Below are 20,102 nucleotides of genomic sequence, written 5' to 3' on the forward strand. Positions count from 1 at the left end.
AGTTGTTCGAGGATGTTTCCGAACATGTAGAATACACCTTTTCTCTGATAAGAGTTAGCCTAATAAGGTTTTAGAGAGTGAATGTAGTGGCATTAGTAAGATTCTGTAGAATTTGGTAGCATCCTTGCATTTATAACAACTATATCTGCTTCTGTTTGATATTTGGTTGTGTGGTAACCTGTTGATTTATTTTTCAAAAATATTCCGTTTTTTTTATGCAAGATGTTTTCATCCATTAAGTAATAACCAGCTGAAATCAAATGACTGCATTGGGAATTTTCACTCGGAAGGAACGTATTATTTGGTGGAAGAGTGCTGATGACTAAGTGTCAGTTTTTGTGCCTGGCAAATGATTATAGTTTTTGCAAAAAGATTAGACATTAGTAGATATATATTTTTTAAACAAAAAATTAATATTTTTATAGTTTCTTATTATTGAAATGATTCTCAAGTTGTTCTTGTAAATACATGTTATGTTTCAGTGCTGCATTTATAAAAAAAATGTTTTTTACCTTGTGTTAATTAGTTTTGTGTTTACAGACATGTATGGCCAGTAAATAGTACGTAATGATGTATAAATTGTTTGAGTTGTTCATGCAATATTCTTTCCTTTTTTTTTTATTTTTGTAGTATTACATGTAACCATTATTAAAAAAAAAATGTTTCTTGAACATCACACTAACATGTATCAATATTATTTGTAATTATTAAAAAAATTAAATCAAAAATTGAGTTTAGTCATTGATATTTATTAATTATTTTAAGATTTAAAATAGCAAATAATTTAAAATTACAATACTTCTAAACCATTTGCTAATGGTTAAGAATTGCAGATAAACATTATGGTTAATTGTTATTTATTCATTTATTTTCATTCATCTGACTATGTATACAAAAGTTTTCACACAAAGGTATAGGACACAACAAAATATAAGTAAAATATACAAAACATACAGTATTGTTAATGAATACAGTAAGCTTAATAAAGAATTAAGATGTAGATTTTTTTTGTACAGCATAGAATAAAATATGAATAAAGTTATATTTTTAAAAGGTAAAAGTTTTGCATCCATCCATCAATACCAACATATACTAGTAATTAATTATGGGTTTAAATAATTTTTGCCCCTAAAAATAAGTTTTTTTTAAACACTTGTATGCGTTTAAAAGCTTTTTAATCCTAATATTCAATGAACAGTGTAGCTAGCCCTTGCATTTTAAGTATATTTACTATTGCAGCTGTGGTTATCATTTCTAAATGCAATGTTAAATGTGTGTTGAAAGGGGCTGAAAAAATGACAAAGTATGTCTTGAATGCTTACATAAGTGAAATATATAAATTTTGTACAAGTAAATAAAATAAAAACTTTTGGCCACATGCACCAAATTTACTATGATATTTGAAGTGCATAAATAATATACTTAACAGAAATATAAAAGGTTGGAAAATAGAACTTATGTAGCAACCAATTTTTAATTATATAAAACAAAATTTAAAAATAAAAAAATTGTTTATACTATCAGATAGGATATGCCTCAGAGTACACTAATTATTTTATAAATATAATTAATCATTATGAATAAAAATAATGAAGTAAATTTTTGGAATTATAATGAACATATGCCAATTCGAATAGTTTTAACATTGCCAAAATTAAACGTTGATAGATTATGTGCATCTGTGCCAGTCGAGATCTCGAGCAAGCGTAAGATTGGTCGAGATTGCACATAAATGAAACACTTGAAGAATTTTTTTGTGTGCCAAGAATAATTGAAGTTCTGTAGAATAGTGCTTTTTTGAGATTGTCTATTTATTTACTTCAAAGATGGTCTTGCAAAAAAAATAAAAGAATTAATGAATAAAGTTTGTTCTATTTTTCTCTTTGCCAAACATAACTGCCATTTTATGAAACAGTAACTACTCTCTGAAAACAATTAACACTCGCAGTCAAACAAAACTTTTCATACAAATTGGTTCACCACTAAGGCATGATAGTTACTTACCAGTTCATTAATGAAAATCCCGAGATAGATTGCGAAGCACGATACCAGAGGCCGACAGACCGTTGCCTGCTGGGCGTGGCAACTGATTTACCAGAAAGGCTCCAACTGGGCTTATGCTAACACCTGTGGTCTAAAACTTCTAAGTGCTAAACTGTCGGGAATGATGTTCTTCAACACATCCCGAACCACAGGCCTGAGATTCTTCTGAACACTACATAATATGTTATTTTTGGCGACCCGCTTCTCACGCTCCTTCTCCGGCAGATGCCCAAGTACCGACTAAACGACTAGGCTATGCAGCTACAACCACCACGTGGGGAAGAGCCAGGTATGTGGCCTCACCGACCAATCACAACACAGCACTCACAAGGACACAAAAAGCTTCGGGAACATCACTACCGAGTTTCAAGTCTGTAGGACATACACTTGAAAAACTGAAAATTTTTATTTTAGAGTCCCATTGATTGCACAATCTCAGTGCATCAAGGCTACAAATCACTGGGACGTCAATCTTCAGCTTCGTTTTGTGAGACGGCAAGTAACCCCTAGGCAAGACGTGAAGGACGCACTAAACGATAGTGGGTTACAAATTCAAGGCAATGCCATCTGTTGACAAAGTTTTAAACTGAACTGTTATTAGCGCCTTTAGTTAACCAGCAGTCGTGTGCTTCAATAAGCAGTTAGGTTTCGCCGAGGAGAAGGATTGGAAGTTGCTGGATTTTACTATATGACCATCGATAAATAACACAAACTCACTGTTTGTGTGTGTGTATGACCTACCTACATCCTATGATTTTCTATTATAAAAACTGAATTTACCCCTTTTTCACTTCCTTAGGGATGGAATTTCGTAATTATATATAGTCAATGTCACTCTCCGGCCGATAAACTATCTATATGCAATAAATTATGGCATTTCATTGCTCCATTGCTGCGTGGAAGAAGGACAAACGAAGAAAAAAAAAACACTGCAGCATTTTTAATATTAGTATGGATTCTATTGTCTTTCATCCTGTTTAATCCTAGATTAAGCTTTCTATTTGCAATCAATCATTCATATTGAGTAAAAACTATGTAGTATACAAACGATACCTACAACACAGTAAGTAATGAATAAACAGAATATGAACAGATACTGAGAACAGCCTGCCTAGGATGAAGCATGTAGCTATGTTGTGGAATCGCGGATCGGTTCTCGTCATCAGGAATGTTTGTACCAGTTGGGATAAAGTAGTCTGCTGGGGACTTGGTCTTTCCTGCATCTATCTGTACTTCAGTACGCTGATAAGATAACTGGCAGAAGATCGATCAGTTACTGTGCTCACCAGTTCGTGAGTCATGCTCTTGCACCATTCCTACCAACACAAACCTTCGGACTAGTTTCACAACATGGTGTGGACTTTGTTCAGGGAGTGGCCTCTAGGAAAACAAGAGCTTTTACTCAGTTCCAACATATGCTCAGTATTTTATAGTAAAAGGGGAAAGCAAGCTGTTTTGCTAAGATTTCTAATACAATTTTTTTTTCTATTTCCACTGAATTCTGTGTGCAATCTATGCATATAAATTTTGATATTGGCTAACTTTATAGCCTGTATTCTGTGTGTTTGCATACACATATTTTTTTTTTACGGAGGTTTAACTAGGACACACGGTGCAACTGTTTGTCTTGGGTGTCTTACTGTGTTTGTCTGCTGTTGTCGTCGGTGTGTCCAGAATATCTGTCGTGTCGCTGGTTTCGCCTGTGCACGTCTTGTGTTGTCGCGTCGTTGTGGATCATCTGTTTGGTATCATCGTCGAGTTAGTCTGTCTGTCACTGTGCTGTCCAATGTCACTTTTTTTTTTACTGTCTCAGTCCACTGTGTTCCTTTTGTGTTGTCACATTTTTATGATTATTTACTTCCGTGGGATTGTGTTTGCACATTCATCTATTTTTTGTCGCATCATTGAGGTTTTTCTATGACATACAGTATAACCAGCAATATCATGCATAAATTTTTTTTTTCATTAAACCAATTTAAAATCCAGACAGTATGTTATTTTTTAGTCACAGCTTCACAATTTTCCGACAGAAAATTTAACAACTAACAAGGTAGTAAAGTGTAAATTGAACATGGTCTCAGTTAAGGAACCATCTCTACTTGTAGATAGATTTATAGAATCTTAAATAGGGACGACTTTACGGGAACCTATACCCGGATCCTCCCGATTGAGAGCCCAGTCTTTTACCAGAGTGGGAACTGTCTCATCGCAAATAACTCGCTGGAGCTAGGTGGTTGATATTTCCTTACGGCCCCCGCCTACCTGGGTGCACTTAAACGATGTTCAGAGCTTCAGAAGAAACTACGCAAATTGAAAACTGCTCAATGTATCCAAGTGTGTATGTGTTGCCAAAATGCACTTATAAATGTGCCGAGGGTGGATGGGTGGTTCTGTTTCTGCATTTTGTTTTTAAATCGTATTTTTAGGAATGTGAAATGGGCTAAAATGCACGATTTAAGAATAATGTTTAGACATGAAACACCTGGTACATATTCTCGAAAGCACCCAAGGGCCTTGAATTACACATTTGTCCTCATTTTGCCGCCTACTAGCGTTACGGTGACAGCTCAGGTTACAAAGTTGTCTCATGCACGACGAGAAGACTGTGAGCCAATTCAGAGCCTTGCGCTTAGAGGAGATAACAGTGCTAGAAGCACTGACCATCACACTTATCATGCCGCCTCACCAACACAGATACACCTCTGACTAGGCAAGCCCCTTTATCAATAGAAAAATTTTTTATGCAAATTATCTAGTTTCTAGTTTGACCGTGTTCATAACATTGTGACAATTAGCCCCAGTATGATCACTAAATGTATTTTTAAAACATAAGATTTTTTGAATTTTAATTTACAGTGTAATACTTGTACAGAGGTAAAACAAAAACATTGTGTTCAATCATTGGAATAAATGTTTCTTTTATCAAAAAACAGTGTAGGTGCTGGTCTTCTTGATGTATAATAAATTGATGTTTGGGAATAGGGAAACCAGTATCTCGACAACGGAAATGTAACTGTCTGAAAGGGATAGAACACCTTCCCGTCTTAAACATATTTCACCTGTGGCTTCAACATAATACATAATGCATCGTGGTATTGCAGCATATAAAAGGGGGGGGGGGGGGGGGGGGTATTTTCTCTAAGTCAGAGGATGATGGTTTTTCATTGTCATTAATCAATTACTATTAATACTTAATGTTTATTTTGAGGTTGGGTTCTTGAACACACTCCTAGAATGATATGTGACAAAAACCCTCTACAGCGGTCCTTTATTCATGTGTAAACATAAATTACCAGAATCATTAAACAATAACTTTTGTAGATAGTACCGAAAAATAGATTTATTTTTACTACAATTAAACTGCTTGCAGGTATCTTCAGTCATGGGTGTCGAACAGTTTGTGGCTCGGTTCCACTCGCTGAGCGGTAAAACCATCGGAGAAAAACTGAAGAGCCTGAACCACCTGACCAGAGACATCAGGTCCACTTGCTCGCAGGAGGATGTCGACCAGTTCATTGCAGCCGTGAAGCCGGCCAATAACTTTGAGAAACTGCTGAAAGGCAGACTGATAGACACATTCAAGAAGACACGGGACGTGGTGGATGTCTTGAAGTGTGAAGACAGATTGTTCATAAAGCAAGTGCTTGGCTGTGACTGGTTCTTCGAAGGCAGCAGTACCGACTTCCCCACGTGCGAGTTCTTCTTCACAGACGTGTTCCCCAACACGTCGTTCAACACCCGCAACGACATCATCCACTCGTTGTCGGTGCACTTGAGGGACGAGCGTGTGGCGGAGCAGTTCTTCAGCGCGGTCAGGAGCGAGTACGGACTCCAGCAGGCCAAGTGCCTGCTGTGCGCGTGCCGTGCACACTTCGTGCAGTCCGTTCTCGACACGGACGGCGCTCGCCTGGACTTCACGGAGCGAGAGGTGACGCGGCTGGTGAGGAAATTCCCGAACCTAGTGAAAGCAAACATGAAGAAATGGTGTTTTGCTTCATGCATGGAAACAATTATAAAACTCATGTGTGATTTAGACGTAAAATTATTTATCGAGTGTTTCCAAATGATAAAACGCAGACTAATTTTTAAAATTGGCAGACGTGGGATAAAGAAAATAATCCGTTTTGATCCTGCATCCATCATAAAGTCTGCTTCGAAATACATTGACGTTACAGAACCCAAATATTTACATAAATATATGACAGCAGAAGATTTCACATACTTTTATAGAGCTTTATTTCCTAATTCATACCAGTGTCAATTTTTCTTCAGTGAATGTCCTGAAGGTAATTTCTATAAAGTCGTCGAGCCTCTGAATCCAAGGAAACGCTTGGACCTGATGCTCAGTAGTTTTGAGAAAGTGTACGGGGAACAGTTACTGGCACTCCCAGACCTTGTCGGGGAGAAGCTACTCCAGATGTTGCCAGCGGACAAGAGAGAGACGTGTGCACAGCTGAAGATAGAGCTGTGCTTGAGCAAAGATGAAGATGAGACACTCTGGATCTGTTACCTGCCCACAGGGAAGTCTGTTCCGACGTTGAAGAAGCTTCTATTACAGGCACCAGACCTGGATCAAAGATGTCGCCTGATATCCTATCTCATACTCACATGCAAGGTAAATGAGGACTTGGAAACGTTGGCCTCTGTTTGTAAGCATATTGTGGCAAGGTATCGCAATGACAACCTCTCACTAAGAATTGAAATACTGCGTGAGTTATATAAGAATTTTGATTTCCTGAAACTTGATGATAGGCTATGGGCCTCAGTTCAGGAAGTGGTGAAGGTAATATTTCTAAATGCGGAGCATCTACCTAGAAGATGGCCACTTTTTGAAGTTCTAATAAAATCAGTTCACTTCAGGTTAAACAATCATGTTGACATTCATGAACAGATAGACCATTTAGTACTTATCTTAAGTTCTTCACATGAGAGTCATAACAACTGGGTCATTATAAAGGAAGAACCAAAATATCAACAAACAGTATTTGAAGTTTTTGGGGAAAGAATTCCTCACGTTAAGGGAGTCAATGTTCCATTGACCTCACTTGCTCTGTCACTATTGAGTTCAGTCAGTGATTGGAACAAAAATAACAAGTTGTTTCAGTCATCCCTTAGCAGATTTTCATGGGTGGTAGAAGGTCTAAAAAGAATTGTTGAAACAAACTTGGATGATAATAAGAATAAAGTCTTAGAACTTCTTAAAACTGATTTAGAAACAAAACAGCTGGTATGCTCAGATGATTTATGCAGGGAAGTGGTGTCAAAGGATTTGTGGTATTTTCTGAAAATGGACACAGAAATGTTTATTCAGAATGCTCACCAAGAATTGGAATTTCTACTTATTAGTGATACTCAGAAATACAAGCAACTTTTTAGGATGTGGAATTTGCTTAGCGGCACCCAGATTAAGGAAGTGGTTGTCCAGAAATGCAGAGAAGTTCTCAAGAACGACCAAGAAACACGCAAACAAGCAAATGCAATTACTATTCTGTCATTCCTTGTGGACTCTGAAAGTTTTGCACGTTTGATTGAGCCATTCCAGCCTGAAACAGATAAAATCGACCCAGCGGATGATAAGACTGAGAAGATGCTACCTTTGATCAAAACTTCTGCAATGTGTTTGAAGAATGTCAATCCGTGGAATGACTACAGCAGTGTAGCCAAGTTTTGCAAGGGAGATTACCTCAAATATGTTCTTGGGTCCTTGATGAGTGTGTGTTACAACACGAACCAGAGAAAGATCGTTCCATTCTTGGAGACGCTGACTGATTCTCCAGTGTCTGTAAAGAAACACGCAGTGAGGTTGTCGTTCAACATCGTCAGTAAGCCGCAGCTGATGTCTCTGCTCAGTAATCTGTGGAACAGAGACAAGAACCCAGCCACTCGCGAGGTTCTTCTGGCCCTAGTGTGGAGAGCATTCATAGATGTTAGTGCTGATTTCTTTGCATTGCTGAAGCACTGCCTGAAGTCCCTCACGACAGAGGACAAGAACTTGTTTGATAAGTTGTCTAACTCCTTTCCTATTCCAGATGCCTACAAGGCTGAGTACATCCAGCTGTGCTGGGACAAGTTGCACGACTTGCCTCAACAAGGAGCAAAATCTGAGTATCGCATTTCTCAGCTCGTATCTCAGTCCAGTGATTCAGTTGAGTTGCTTCCACCCAGCTTTTGTGAACGTGTGCTCAAGCAGTACTTAAGTGACGGGTCACCACTTAAGAGTGTGAGTGTTATGCTTGCGGTGCAGTATGCCCTGAGGTCTAGTAGTGATATTGTACTAAACGAGCGACTTAACTTGGTTTCAGATCTGTTCAAAGATTTATTAGAACATAGTGCTTCGGGTTGGGAGGATGTAGAATGGTTTGTTTGTCATTTGGTAAATTGTGTATTATTTGACAAATATAGAAATTCTCTCCAAGTTTTGCAAAAAACTTTGTCATTTTGGCCATCTGTGTTCAATCCAGTCCACAAATTTGAGAGCTTTATGTTACTTAATTTTGCCAATTTGTATTTCATTTACAAGCCAGAGTTTGATCTGGTCAGTTTCGGCAGAGTCAGCTCAGACTGCGTATTTTCTGTGCTGGAGGAGTATGGTCCAGAAGCTGTTACTTTAGTTAGCGAAACGTTCGAGAGTTTTGTAGAACAACTTGGAAATTCCTGTTATGAAGACTGCGAGGAGTTAGAAATACGCTTGAAGGTGATCACGGGTCTCCTTACAGAACCTGTGCAAAGACATGCGTACATAATGGCAGCTCATTTAATTCCTGAAAATTTCACAAAAAACAGGGCCTTTAAAGACCAGTACATTCTCATAATCCATAAACTATTCAAAGTTGAGGACAAGACTGTGAGCTTATCAATAAATTCTTTGTTGGTGTTTGAACAAAATTTGTCATTGCTTGATAGTTTGATGCAAGTTTGAAGGCTAATCAATTTTGTATTTTTCTTATTTTGTAATATTAATAGGTATTTTGTTTGTGATTTTTATGAGACATCCTTGTATTCTAAAAACAACTTGATAAATTTGTTACTTGTTTGTAAATATGTAAACATTTTGTTCTCTGTTTTCATTGACATTTATTCCACTTGCTTGTATGTTTACCTTGTTGCGAAGTTTTGTGACGTGTCATGTTGTAATTTTTTTTTTTTTTCAAATATAGTGTGTATATATATTTATACATTCTTTGATTTTAAAATAGGTATAGCTTAAAAAAATTAATTTGTAATTTCATATTTGGCCTGCAGGTCAGTTTGATTTTTATGCTTGTTAGTTTTAAAATCTTTTCATCTATTTAACGGAACTTTGTACAAGAGTTTTAACCCTTTTCTTTAAATTGTAAAAGCATATTTAGACAAATATTTTCATAACTTCAGGAATTTAATTTTAAGAGACAAAGCGTGTTAAGATGTGTGTGTTTCATTTTAGGTTTTCTGGTAAGGGATTACATTAAGTGATTTAGATGTGAGTTATGAAAATGTTATTAATAATTATTTAATTTTTATTTATTGCTACAATAAAAACATATTCACTGCAATAAGACCCGATATTATTTAGAATAACTGTACAATTTTTCACTTGTCCCTAACAGTACCAAATATCAAACATTTGTATTAGAAACACAGTTTTTGAGGATTACATAAATCACTTTGCATCATTATGCTTGGGGAGAGAGGCATTAGTCAATGATTTTAAACCAATCTCTGGAATCACTCTTGTACATTTATGAGCTGGGAGTATCTTAGTGGTTCATAGAATTTCTGTTTCGTCTTATTCTGTGTAACACATCTGTGCATCATAATAAAATCTACCTGCTGTTAGTATTTTATGTAATTTTTGGGTAGTAATAGAAAAGTTGTTTTAGTTTTAAATTGTATTTATTGGGCCTTTAAAATGATTTAAGCACTGTCTTATGTTTCCTAAACTACAACATTATTTCTTCTTATCATTGCAAGCTGTTAAGAAAATGTTTACAATCAAAATGGTGAAGTTTATGTTACCATCCAACAGACATAGAGCCAGATTACTTGTTTTTGTAAAATTACCTGTTTTATATATATTACTTATATAATTTATAATGTAAAGTGTTTTATCTAAATTCGAATGTGTTCATGTGCATTTAGCTTTGGAATACTCTACATCTATATGTACTTTATAAAATCATATTTTATTTGTGTTGAATTAATTTTTTTTATTGAGACACATAATTTATTTAGCATTCATTATACTGAAATCAATGTTTTTACTATTATTGAATTTATTTTCATGAGTTTTGGCACTTTCTGATTTGTTGAAAGATTTTTTCTATTTATTTTAAGAAGAGTTAATAAACCTGTAACTTTGGCACTGTACTATTTGAATATTTAGAATTTGAGTATTTTTCTATTTATTTTAAAATATTTTTTAAATTAGTCTTTTCCTTGTTGGAATTTTTAAAAAAATTTTTTTTGTTCTATTTTTTTTTTGAATGTAGCTTGTTCAGCCTTAGCTGACATTTCAATCAGCATAATCCAGTGTTTTTTTTAGTTGATTGAAGTCAGATTCTGATTGAAAGAAAAGGAAAAATTTTGTAGAATACATTAATCAACCTTGGGTGGAAGCTGTTTATAAGGAAATATTAGCGGTGACAGTTGTAGTGAAGTTTGGTGCATAAATTTGTGGTGTAATTCTATAGAAACTATTAACTCCTACCATATATTATATTGTGGCAAATACTGGTAAACTCTTTTTGATTAATATATATGTAATCCCTATCTTGTGAACTGTGCATGATTTGGGTTTGACTATTCCATATAAATGGCCTGATATGCTGTACTTTGTATGTAGGAATCACTACTTGCTATTGAACAAGCAAGTAGCATCATAAAACTCTTACTCTTACTCAACAGTGTAGATTATTTGGAACTTAATGCGTTTCTCCACCCCCCCCCCCCCCCCCTCCCTTCCCCTCCAATTCTCTTCTCAAACAGTATCATTTATCTGAATTACACTTCTGAATTACTACAGAGAGATATTTTTCTGTTTGTCATTTAATAAATATGTAGTGTGAAGTTTGTCAGTGTCTTGTATGTTTTTATGTTTTTAATAATCTTTCATGTGGATTTGTTACTATTTTAAAAGTGTGTTATATTATTTTTTTCCTTGTGAAATGACGCATAACTATACGACAATATGGTGTATGTTCATTGGTAACAGCTCGCAAGAGAGGTTCTTGCCGTTAGCACGCGACTGATTGAACTGGTGGTCTGGGTCGACTCGGAAGTCACCGTCCAGAATGCGCTGTCCTCAACGTCTTTGGCGCGGCCAAACACCACAAGCCAATCAACCTCAAAACTTGGAATTTTTTATTATTTAACAAACATATAGGCCTGTGTGCTGTATTTTGAACAATTCAAATTACTTAGTGTGATTTTTTTTAAATTTTTTTTTTATAAGTAGTCACCAGGGCCAATGAAACTCTTTGTTAGTTATAGTAACAATAACTGTATTACTAGTTAACATTTCACGAGTAACTGTTGAAAGCCAATAAATAAATACACACAAACACACACAATGCAGTTGCTGTAACGGTCCTCTTGGCTGTGATACTGTTCAAACCTGGCCCCGTTATGACTGTTAAAATGATTACTGAGCCATTATATCCAACTAGTTAGGAGCCCAAAATGAAAGACCTACAATTGCCTTTTTTCTTCGAGCATAACCGTGTGACAAACAACCATACCTTTTAGGCATACAGGGGCGCACACATGCTGTGCAGAGCTCAGAAGAAACCACGTTATTTGAAAACTGCTCCTGCTATCATAGTGGTGTCTGTTTACGAAAAGAATTTAAGAATACACTTAGAATGGATGAGTAGTGCTTTTTCCGTAGTTTGTTTTCAAACTATTGTTAGAAGAGTAGAAATATTTTTTCATTACTAGTAAAGTTAGTTAAGTGCCGTGTGAGCGGTACAACAAGGTGAGCTTCGAAAGTCCTCCTCCCTTAATCACGTAAGGTAAGGTTATGCACAGAACACAAGCCCTGTGTGGGCGAAGCTATTAAAAGTCACTGGTAATGAAAGTCCATTATGGTGAGGTCTGGAACACATCCCGTGGCCGTGAGCAAATGTGCATTACTGCACTGCACAAATGTTCATCAATAAGCAGTCTGCATGTGAAACGGGCCGAGTGGGGCAACTGCAGGGCTGACAACAACAAAGATTAATAGAACTTATGCTATAGGCGAAATTAGATCGGTTGGAAAAGAAAATTGTGACGGCCCTGCTGTGCTCGTAGCATCTGCTCCGGATGAAAGATGTGTTGGAACTAGTTTTCCTGGGCAGAAGCGACCTCCACCAGGGGTAGTTTTTGTGAGAGACGTACTGCAGTCTTGAGGCAAGGTCTAGGTACAATTTACGTAGGCAAATAAACCCTTTACTTAAGTTGGTAAACTGATTATAGTGTTGGGTGGCTAGTTAGCCTCTCTAATTGTCTCCTGTAAATAGAAATAAGTGGAATACCAGCAACAAAACTTAGTCACTGTGGCAACTATCGTGTGGGTATAGCGCTGCATTGGTCTGGCCTGCACTCTGGTCACGTGTGGCAGGTCGCACAGTCGTATGCCTACTGCACACGCCGCTAAGGCGACACGACGAAGCATAGCTGCCTTCGCAACCAGAGGGAGCGCTGACAGTCGGCATCAAGTGTTTTGAAGGTAGATTTTATTAGGAGGATGCGAAGGAGAACGTAGTGGAAAACACTGTGGGTTCAGGGGCTTAAAAAAAAAGTTGAAAAACTAAAAGATAATGAACGAAACCATACCAAAATAATATATTAATAAAAGTACTTGATTAATAAGTTGTTTTGTAAATTTATATTTATGTGTAAACATGACTACTAATTTTTATGACTTCTGTGCTTAATGTGTAATTTTTCTGTAAATTAATGTTGGTGTGCTGTATGTTTCTGCTTGATTTGTAATTCATTTTGTGAATTAAAATAACTCTTTCATAAATAGTAATACTCAGGAAATGTGTTATTTCATGGTTGGGAAAAAAAAATTTAAATAAAACCAAAATATCCAGTGATTCCAATCAAATGTTACAGGTGTTGTGTGAGTGCATGGAGATAAATAAAATAATGATAGAAAAAAAAAAGATCTCTGAAAACTCCAAGCCTTTATCAAGCATTATTTAAATCATTCTCAAGTCTCAAATGTCTCGGAGAAAAAACGTACCTCAGAATTTTTCTTTCAGTGGTTTAGTGTAAACATGAGAGAGAAAATACATATTTAAATAACATTCAGCAGTCACTTACATCAGCACTTTTTTGTCGATGATATGTTTCTTTTGTATTCAAGAATATTCTTGTGGGAATTAAATGCATTAACCTAAGGACTAGTTTTATTAATATTAATTTAACTCTTAGTTCTGAAAATAAACATTTATTAATAAGAAATCAAAATACTGAGATAAAATGAATTAATTCAGTCTGGTTCACAAAACCTCCAGATCTTCATAATCAACCAAATATTTCAAGAGGGACTGTTTACTTAAACTCAAATTTTAAATAGAGGGTGTCAATACCACTTTATTAAATTCTAGACGTGTCAGCTTAATTATCTTATAAGTTTCAACTTAAGGTTTCAGTTAATCCTCGTCTAAGTAGCTATTCTCCCATGAGGGACTAAAAGCTTAAAAGTTACATGGTGACCAAGTTTTTTACAACTGCAATTATGTGCTTTTGTAGACCAAAGCTTATTTTCTTTCACAGTACCCATTAAATGTATTTGGGCTCAGACTTTGTTTAGTTACAGTATCATTATAAGTGTTTCAGAGTAGAATAATATTTAAAGTCAATGAATTTAAATTTCACCCTTGATAGTGCAGTAAAGTGGAAAGTATGATCATTAATTACATTATAGGTACATAACGTGCAGGCTTTTTTTGCTATGTAACATTTGTGTAACAAAAAAATCTTGAAAAAAAAATCCATTAATAAACATTACAATATTTAGGTTTATGTAGAAAAATTTAATTTTTATATCAGAAGAGTAAGAAAAATGTGTTTCTAGGTTTCACTGGACACACTTATAAATTAGTGACATATTATTGATATTTAGTGCTTTTAAATATACTAGACATTAATTAGCAAACAAAACTTTTCTAATACTAACAGTCATATAACTGATTACAGGAGTTTTCCATCATGGGTGTCGAACAATATGCGGCTCAGTTCCACTCGCTGAGCGGTAAAACCATCGGAGAAAAACTGAAGAGCCTGAACCACCTGACCAGAGACATCAGGTCCACTTGCTCGCAGGAGGATGTTGACCAGTTCATTGCAGCCGTGAAGCCGGCCAATAACTTTGAGAAACTGCTGAAAGGCAGACTGATAGACACATTCAAGAAGACACGGGACGTGGTGGATGTCTTGAAGTGTGAAGACAGATTGTTCATAAAGCAAGTGCTTGGCTGTGACTGGTTCTTCGAAGGCAGCAGTGCCGACTTCCCCACGTGCGAGTTCTTCTTCACAGACGTGTTCCCCAACACGTCGTTCAACACCCGCAACGACATCATCCACTCGTTGTCGGTGCACTTGAGGGACGAGCGTGTGGCGGAGCAGTTCTTCAGCGCGGTCAGGAGCGAGTACGGACTCCAGCAGGCCAAGTGCCTGCTGTGCGCGTGCCGTGCACACTTCGTGCAGTCCGTTCTCGACACGGACGGCGCTCACCTGCACTTCACGGAGCGAGAGGTGTCGCGGCTGGTGACGAAGTTCCCTCTCCTCGTGAGACTCAACTTCAAAAACCAGTGTTTCACTGCCCTTCAGTCTACAATTTTGAAAACCATGTTAATTGTGGATGTTAAAATATTTATAGAGTATTTTGAAATAATAGAAAACCATGTTGATATTGAAATTGGCAGACGAGCATGCAAGAAAATAATTTGCTGTAAACCTGCTGCCGTTATAAAGTTAGCAACGAAGTACCTTAGAGTGACAAAACCTAAATATTTGCAAAAGTATTTAACACCAGAAGATTTTACAAAGTTTTATTTAGCTATCTTTCCAAAAACTTATAATGATGCATACTTTTTTGTAGATTATGGGGATTTTTATAGAGGGGTAGAGTCTCTGGCTCCAGAAAAACGATTAGACCTGATGCTCAGTAGTTTTGAGAAGGTGTACGGGGAACAGTTGCTGGCACTCCCGGACCTTGTCGGGGAGAAGCTACTCCAGATGTTGCCAGCGGACAAGAGAGAGACGTGTGCACAGCTGAAGATAGAGCTGTGCGTGAGCAAAGATGAAGATGAGACACTCTGGATCTGTTACCTGCCCACAGGGAAGTCTGTTCCGACGTTGAAGAAGCTTCTAATAGAGGCACCAGACATGGATCAAAGATGTCGCCTGATATCTTACCTCATACTCACATGCAAGGTAAATGAGGACTTGGATACATTGGACTCTGTTTGTAAGCATATTGTGGCAAGGTATCGCAATGATAACCTCTCACTAAGAATTGAAATACTGCGTGAGTTATATAAGAATTTTGATTTCCTGAAATTTGATGATAGGCTCTGGGTCTCAGTTCAGGAAGTGGTGAAGGTAATATTTATGAATGCGGAGCATCTGCCTAGAAGATGGCCACTTTTTGAAGTTCTAATAAAATCAGTTCACTTCAGGTTAAACAATCATGTTGACATTCATGAACAGATAGACCATTTAGTACTTATCTTAAGCTCTTCACATGAGAGTCATAACAACTGGGTCATAATAAAGGAAGAACCAAAATATCAACAAACAGTGTTTGAAGTTTTTGGGGAAAGAATTCCTCACGTTAAGGGAGTCAATGTTCCATTGACCTCACTTGCTCTGTCACTATTGAGTTCAGTCAGTGATTGGAACAAAAATAACAAGTTGTTTCAGTCATCCCTTAGCAGATTTTCATGGGTGGTAGAAAGTCTAAAAAGAATTGTTGAAACAAACTTGGATGATGATAAGAATAAGGTCTTAGAACTTCTTAAAACTGATTTAGAAACAAAACAGCTGGTATGCTCAGATGATTTATGCAGGGAAGTGGTGTCAAAGGATTTGTGGTATTTTCTGAAAATGGACACAGAAATGTTTATTCAGAATGCTCACCAAGAATTGGAATTTCTACTTATTAGTGATACTCAGAAATACAAGCAACTTTTTAGGACGTGGAACTTGCTTAGCTTCACCCAGATTAAGGAAGTGGTTGTCCAGAAATGCAGAGAAGTTCTCAAGAACGACCAAGAAACACGCAAACAAGAAAATGCCATCATCATTTCATCATTCCTCATGGATGCTGAGAGTTTTGTGCATTTGATAGAGCCTTTTCAACCTGTGACAGACAAAATTGACCCAGCGGATGAAAAGACTGAGAAGATGCTACCTTTGATCAAAACTTCTGCAATGTGTTTGAAGAATGTCAATCCGTGGAATGACTACAGCAGTGTAGCCAAGTTTTGCAAGGGAGATTACCTCAAGTATGTTCTTGGGTCCTTGATGAGTGTGTGTTACAACACGATGCAGAGGAATATTGTTCCATTCTTGGAGATGCTGACTGATTCTCCAGTGTCTGTAAAGAAACACGCAGTGAGGTTATCGTTCAGCATCGTCAGTAAGCCGCAGCTGATGTCTCTGCTCAGTAATCTGTGGAACAGAGACAAGAACCCAGCCACTCGCGAGGTTCTTCTGGCCCTAGTGTGGAGAGCATTCATAGATGTTAGTGCTGATTTCTTTGCATTGCTGAAGCACTGCCTGAAGTCCCTCACGACAGAGGACAAGAACTTGTTTGATAAGTTGTCAAACTCCTTTCTAATTCCAGATGCCTACAAGGCTGAGTACATCCAGCTGTGCTGGGACAAGTTACACGACTTGCTTCAGCAAGGAGCAAAAACTGAGTTTCAAATTTGTTGGCTTGTATATCAGTCCAATGATTCAGTTGAGTTGCTTCCACCCAGCTTTTGTGAACGTGTGCTCAAGCAGTACTTAAGTGACGGGTCACCAAATAAGAGTGTGAGTGTTATGCTTGCAGTGCAGTATGCCCTGAGATCTAGTGATATTGTACTAAACGAGCGACTTAACTTGGTTTCAGATCTGTTCAAAGATTTATTAGAACATAGTGCTTCGGGTTGGGAGGATGTAGAATGGTTTGTTTGTCATTTGGTAAATTGTGTATTAATGGACAAATATGCAAATGCTCTCCAAGTTTTGCAAAAAAGTTTGTCATTTTGGCCATCCGTGTTCAATCCAGTCCACAAATTTGAGAGCTTTATGTTACTTAATTTTGCCAATTTGTATTTCATTTACAAGCCAGAGTTTGATCTGGTCAGTTTCGGCAGAGTCAGCTCAGACTGCGTATTTTCTGTGCTGGAGGAGTATGGTCCAGAAGCTGTTACTTTAGTTAGCGAAACGTTCGAGAGTTTTGTAAAACAACTTGGAAATTCCTGTTATGAAGACTGCGAGGAGTTAGAAATACGCTTGAAGGTGATCACGGGTCTCCTTACAGAACCTGTGCAAAGACATGCGTACATAATGGCGTCTCATTTAATTCCTGAAAATTTTACAAAAAACAGGGCCTTTAAAGACCAGTACATTCTCATAATCCGTAAACTATTCAAAGTTGAGGACAAGACTGTGAGCTTATCAATAAATTCTTTGTTGGTTTTTCAGGAAAATTTGTCATTGCTTGATAGTTTGATGCAAGTTTGAAGCCTTGTATTTTTCTTATTTTGTAATATTAATAGGTATTTTGTTTGTGATTTTTATGAGACATCCTTGTATTCTAAATTCAACTTGATAAATTTGTTACTTGTTTGTAAATATGTAAACATTTTGATCTCTGTTGTCATTGACATTTATTCCACATGCTTGTATGTTTACCTTGTTGCAATGTTTTGTGACGTGTCATGTTGCAATTTTTTTTTTATATTGGTTATGTATTTATACATTCTTTGATTTGAAAATAGGTATAGCTTAAAAAATTAATTTGTAATTTTATATTTGGCCTGCAGGCCAGTTTGATTTTTATGCTTGTTAGTTTTAATATCTTTCCATCTTCTTAATGGAACTTTGTTCAAGAGTTTCAACCCTTTTCAATAAATTGTAAAAGCATATTTTGACAAATATTTTCATAACTTTAGGAATTTAATTTTAAGAGACAAAGCGTGTTAATATGTGTGTGTTTCATTTTAGGTTTTCTGGTAAGGGATTAAATTAAGTGATTTAGATGTGAGTTATGAAAATGTTATTAATAATTAATTAATTTTTATTTATTGCTACAATATAAATATATTGACTGCAAAAAGATCAGATATAATTTAGAATAACTGTCAGGGCCGGTGCAAGGTAAATTGTCGCCCTAGGCGAAAAACCTTAATGCCCCCCCCCCCCCCCCACCCGGCCGACCACTTCAAAAAAAATTTTCCTTGCCTCAAAATACATCACGTAAGCATAAGTTTTTGTCAACAATCAAATGTAAGCAGGCTTGTGTTTTTTTATTATTTAGCTTTATACTTTTTACACACTTCAATTGAAAATAGTAATTTTTTTTACAAGTTCATAATTTAAAAAAAAAAAATTATAATATATTAACTGCCAGAGAATCACAGTAAAGGTAGTGGCACATCAATGGTTAAACTCTTAAATTACATACATTAAAAATAACAATTTGCTCAAGAAAAATTATCTAAATATTCCTAGAGTTTATTTCCATTTTCTTGCCTTAAGCTTTGAAAAAGTTAAAACCAAGTCACTTAAGTCAATAGTTTCCGCTATTTCTTGTTCTATCGAAATAGTTGAGAGTCCCACTAGTCTTTCTTGTTTCATAGAAGAGCGGATATATGTTTTTATCAACTTTAACTTTGAAAAACTGCGCTCACCAGTAGCCACAGTTATAGGCAGTGTCAACAAAATTCTTAATGCAATAAACAAACTCGGCACACTATCTTGTAAGCTGGAACTACAAATAAAATCCAAGATATCTTGAGGTGTCGCTTTCTTTGGTACCCTTCTTGCAATAGACTGTATTTCACTACACAGCTCTGTACCATCAATATCCTTTGAGTCTTCATGAGTCAATGCTCTTTCTAGCTTCAAACATTCATTTAGAACATACTGGGAAGTTTTTTCCTCTAAAGCGCTGATGTAAAGAAACCCAAATAGTAATGTGATTTCTTGATACTGGCTAAAACGTTCATTTATTGAGTTTATTGAAATATCAATAATTGCAAAATAAAAATTCACCTTGAACTGGTCTTTTGCATTTTGTATTGGTTCATCTTCTGCCTCATAAGAAAAGTGTTTTTTTCTTTCTTCTCAAGCGAGCAGGGCTGGACTCCGATGCAAATGAAGCTGGAATTTCATGTTTTTCTGCAATTTCTGTTGCATCGACTAACATTTTTTTGAATCCTTCATCACTTCTGCAGTTTTCAAGGAACAACTGTGTTATATGGAGTTGTTTTGTGGCAGCAGATAAATCGAAGTTCTTCGACTGGAGTAGTTTGCTGGTTATGTTGATTTCGTACAGTAAATTGTAACAAACAACACGGGACACCACAAATTTAAAATTCCCTATACTTTTTGCCAGTCCTTCAGCCTCAACTCGTGAAATATTTCCATGAGATCCTGTGAGGTTGGTGTCTTCAGCAATGTCGGTAAGGGCATCATACACTTCCCCTAGCTGATAACGGAGTGGTTTTAAAGCGTCTATCCGACTTGCCCATCGTGTATCGCTCAGAGGTTTCAATGTAAAAGAAGGCAGGTGGCGCATCAGTGCTTCCCAGCGTTGAGTTGAAGAAGAGAAAAACATGTACAAGCTCTGAACCAAACAAAAGAAAGAAGTCGCAGCCAGACAACATTTAGCAGCATCGTTTGTCACAAGATTTAGTGAATGAGCACTACAGGGTACAAAAAGGGCTCGTGGATTCATGTCTAATATCCGTCGCTGGAGACCAATGTTTTTGCCCTTCATATTACTTTCATTGTCATATCCTTGACCACGCAAATTTTCTATTAGTAGGTTCATATCCGCAAACTTCTCAAGAATTTTTGTGGTCAAACCA

At 36.6% G+C, this 20,102-nt stretch overlaps 1 protein-coding gene across 2 annotated transcripts in view; it reads left to right on the forward strand.

Moving 5' to 3' along the window:
* Nucleotides 1-18,155, forward strand: part of LOC134536986 (uncharacterized) — a 31,580-nt gene extending 13,425 nt beyond the window's left edge. The window contains exon 2 of one of the 2 annotated variants that reach the window (XM_063377121.1): nt 14,212-18,155. In XM_063377121.1, the coding sequence (XP_063233191.1) occupies nt 14,224-17,751 (3,528 nt within the window). In that variant the 5' untranslated portion in view covers nt 14,212-14,223 and the 3' untranslated portion in view covers nt 17,752-18,155. Of the gene's footprint in view, nt 1-5,413; nt 13,043-14,211 lie in introns of those variants that run through there. The other variant, XM_063377120.1, reaches the window with a different exon arrangement.
* The last annotated feature ends 1,947 nt before the right edge of the window (nt 18,156-20,102 follow it).

Source organism: Bacillus rossius, chromosome 11 (genome assembly GCF_032445375.1).
Source record: "Bacillus rossius redtenbacheri isolate Brsri chromosome 11, Brsri_v3, whole genome shotgun sequence".
Lineage (NCBI taxonomy): Eukaryota > Metazoa > Arthropoda > Insecta > Phasmatodea > Bacillidae > Bacillus > Bacillus rossius.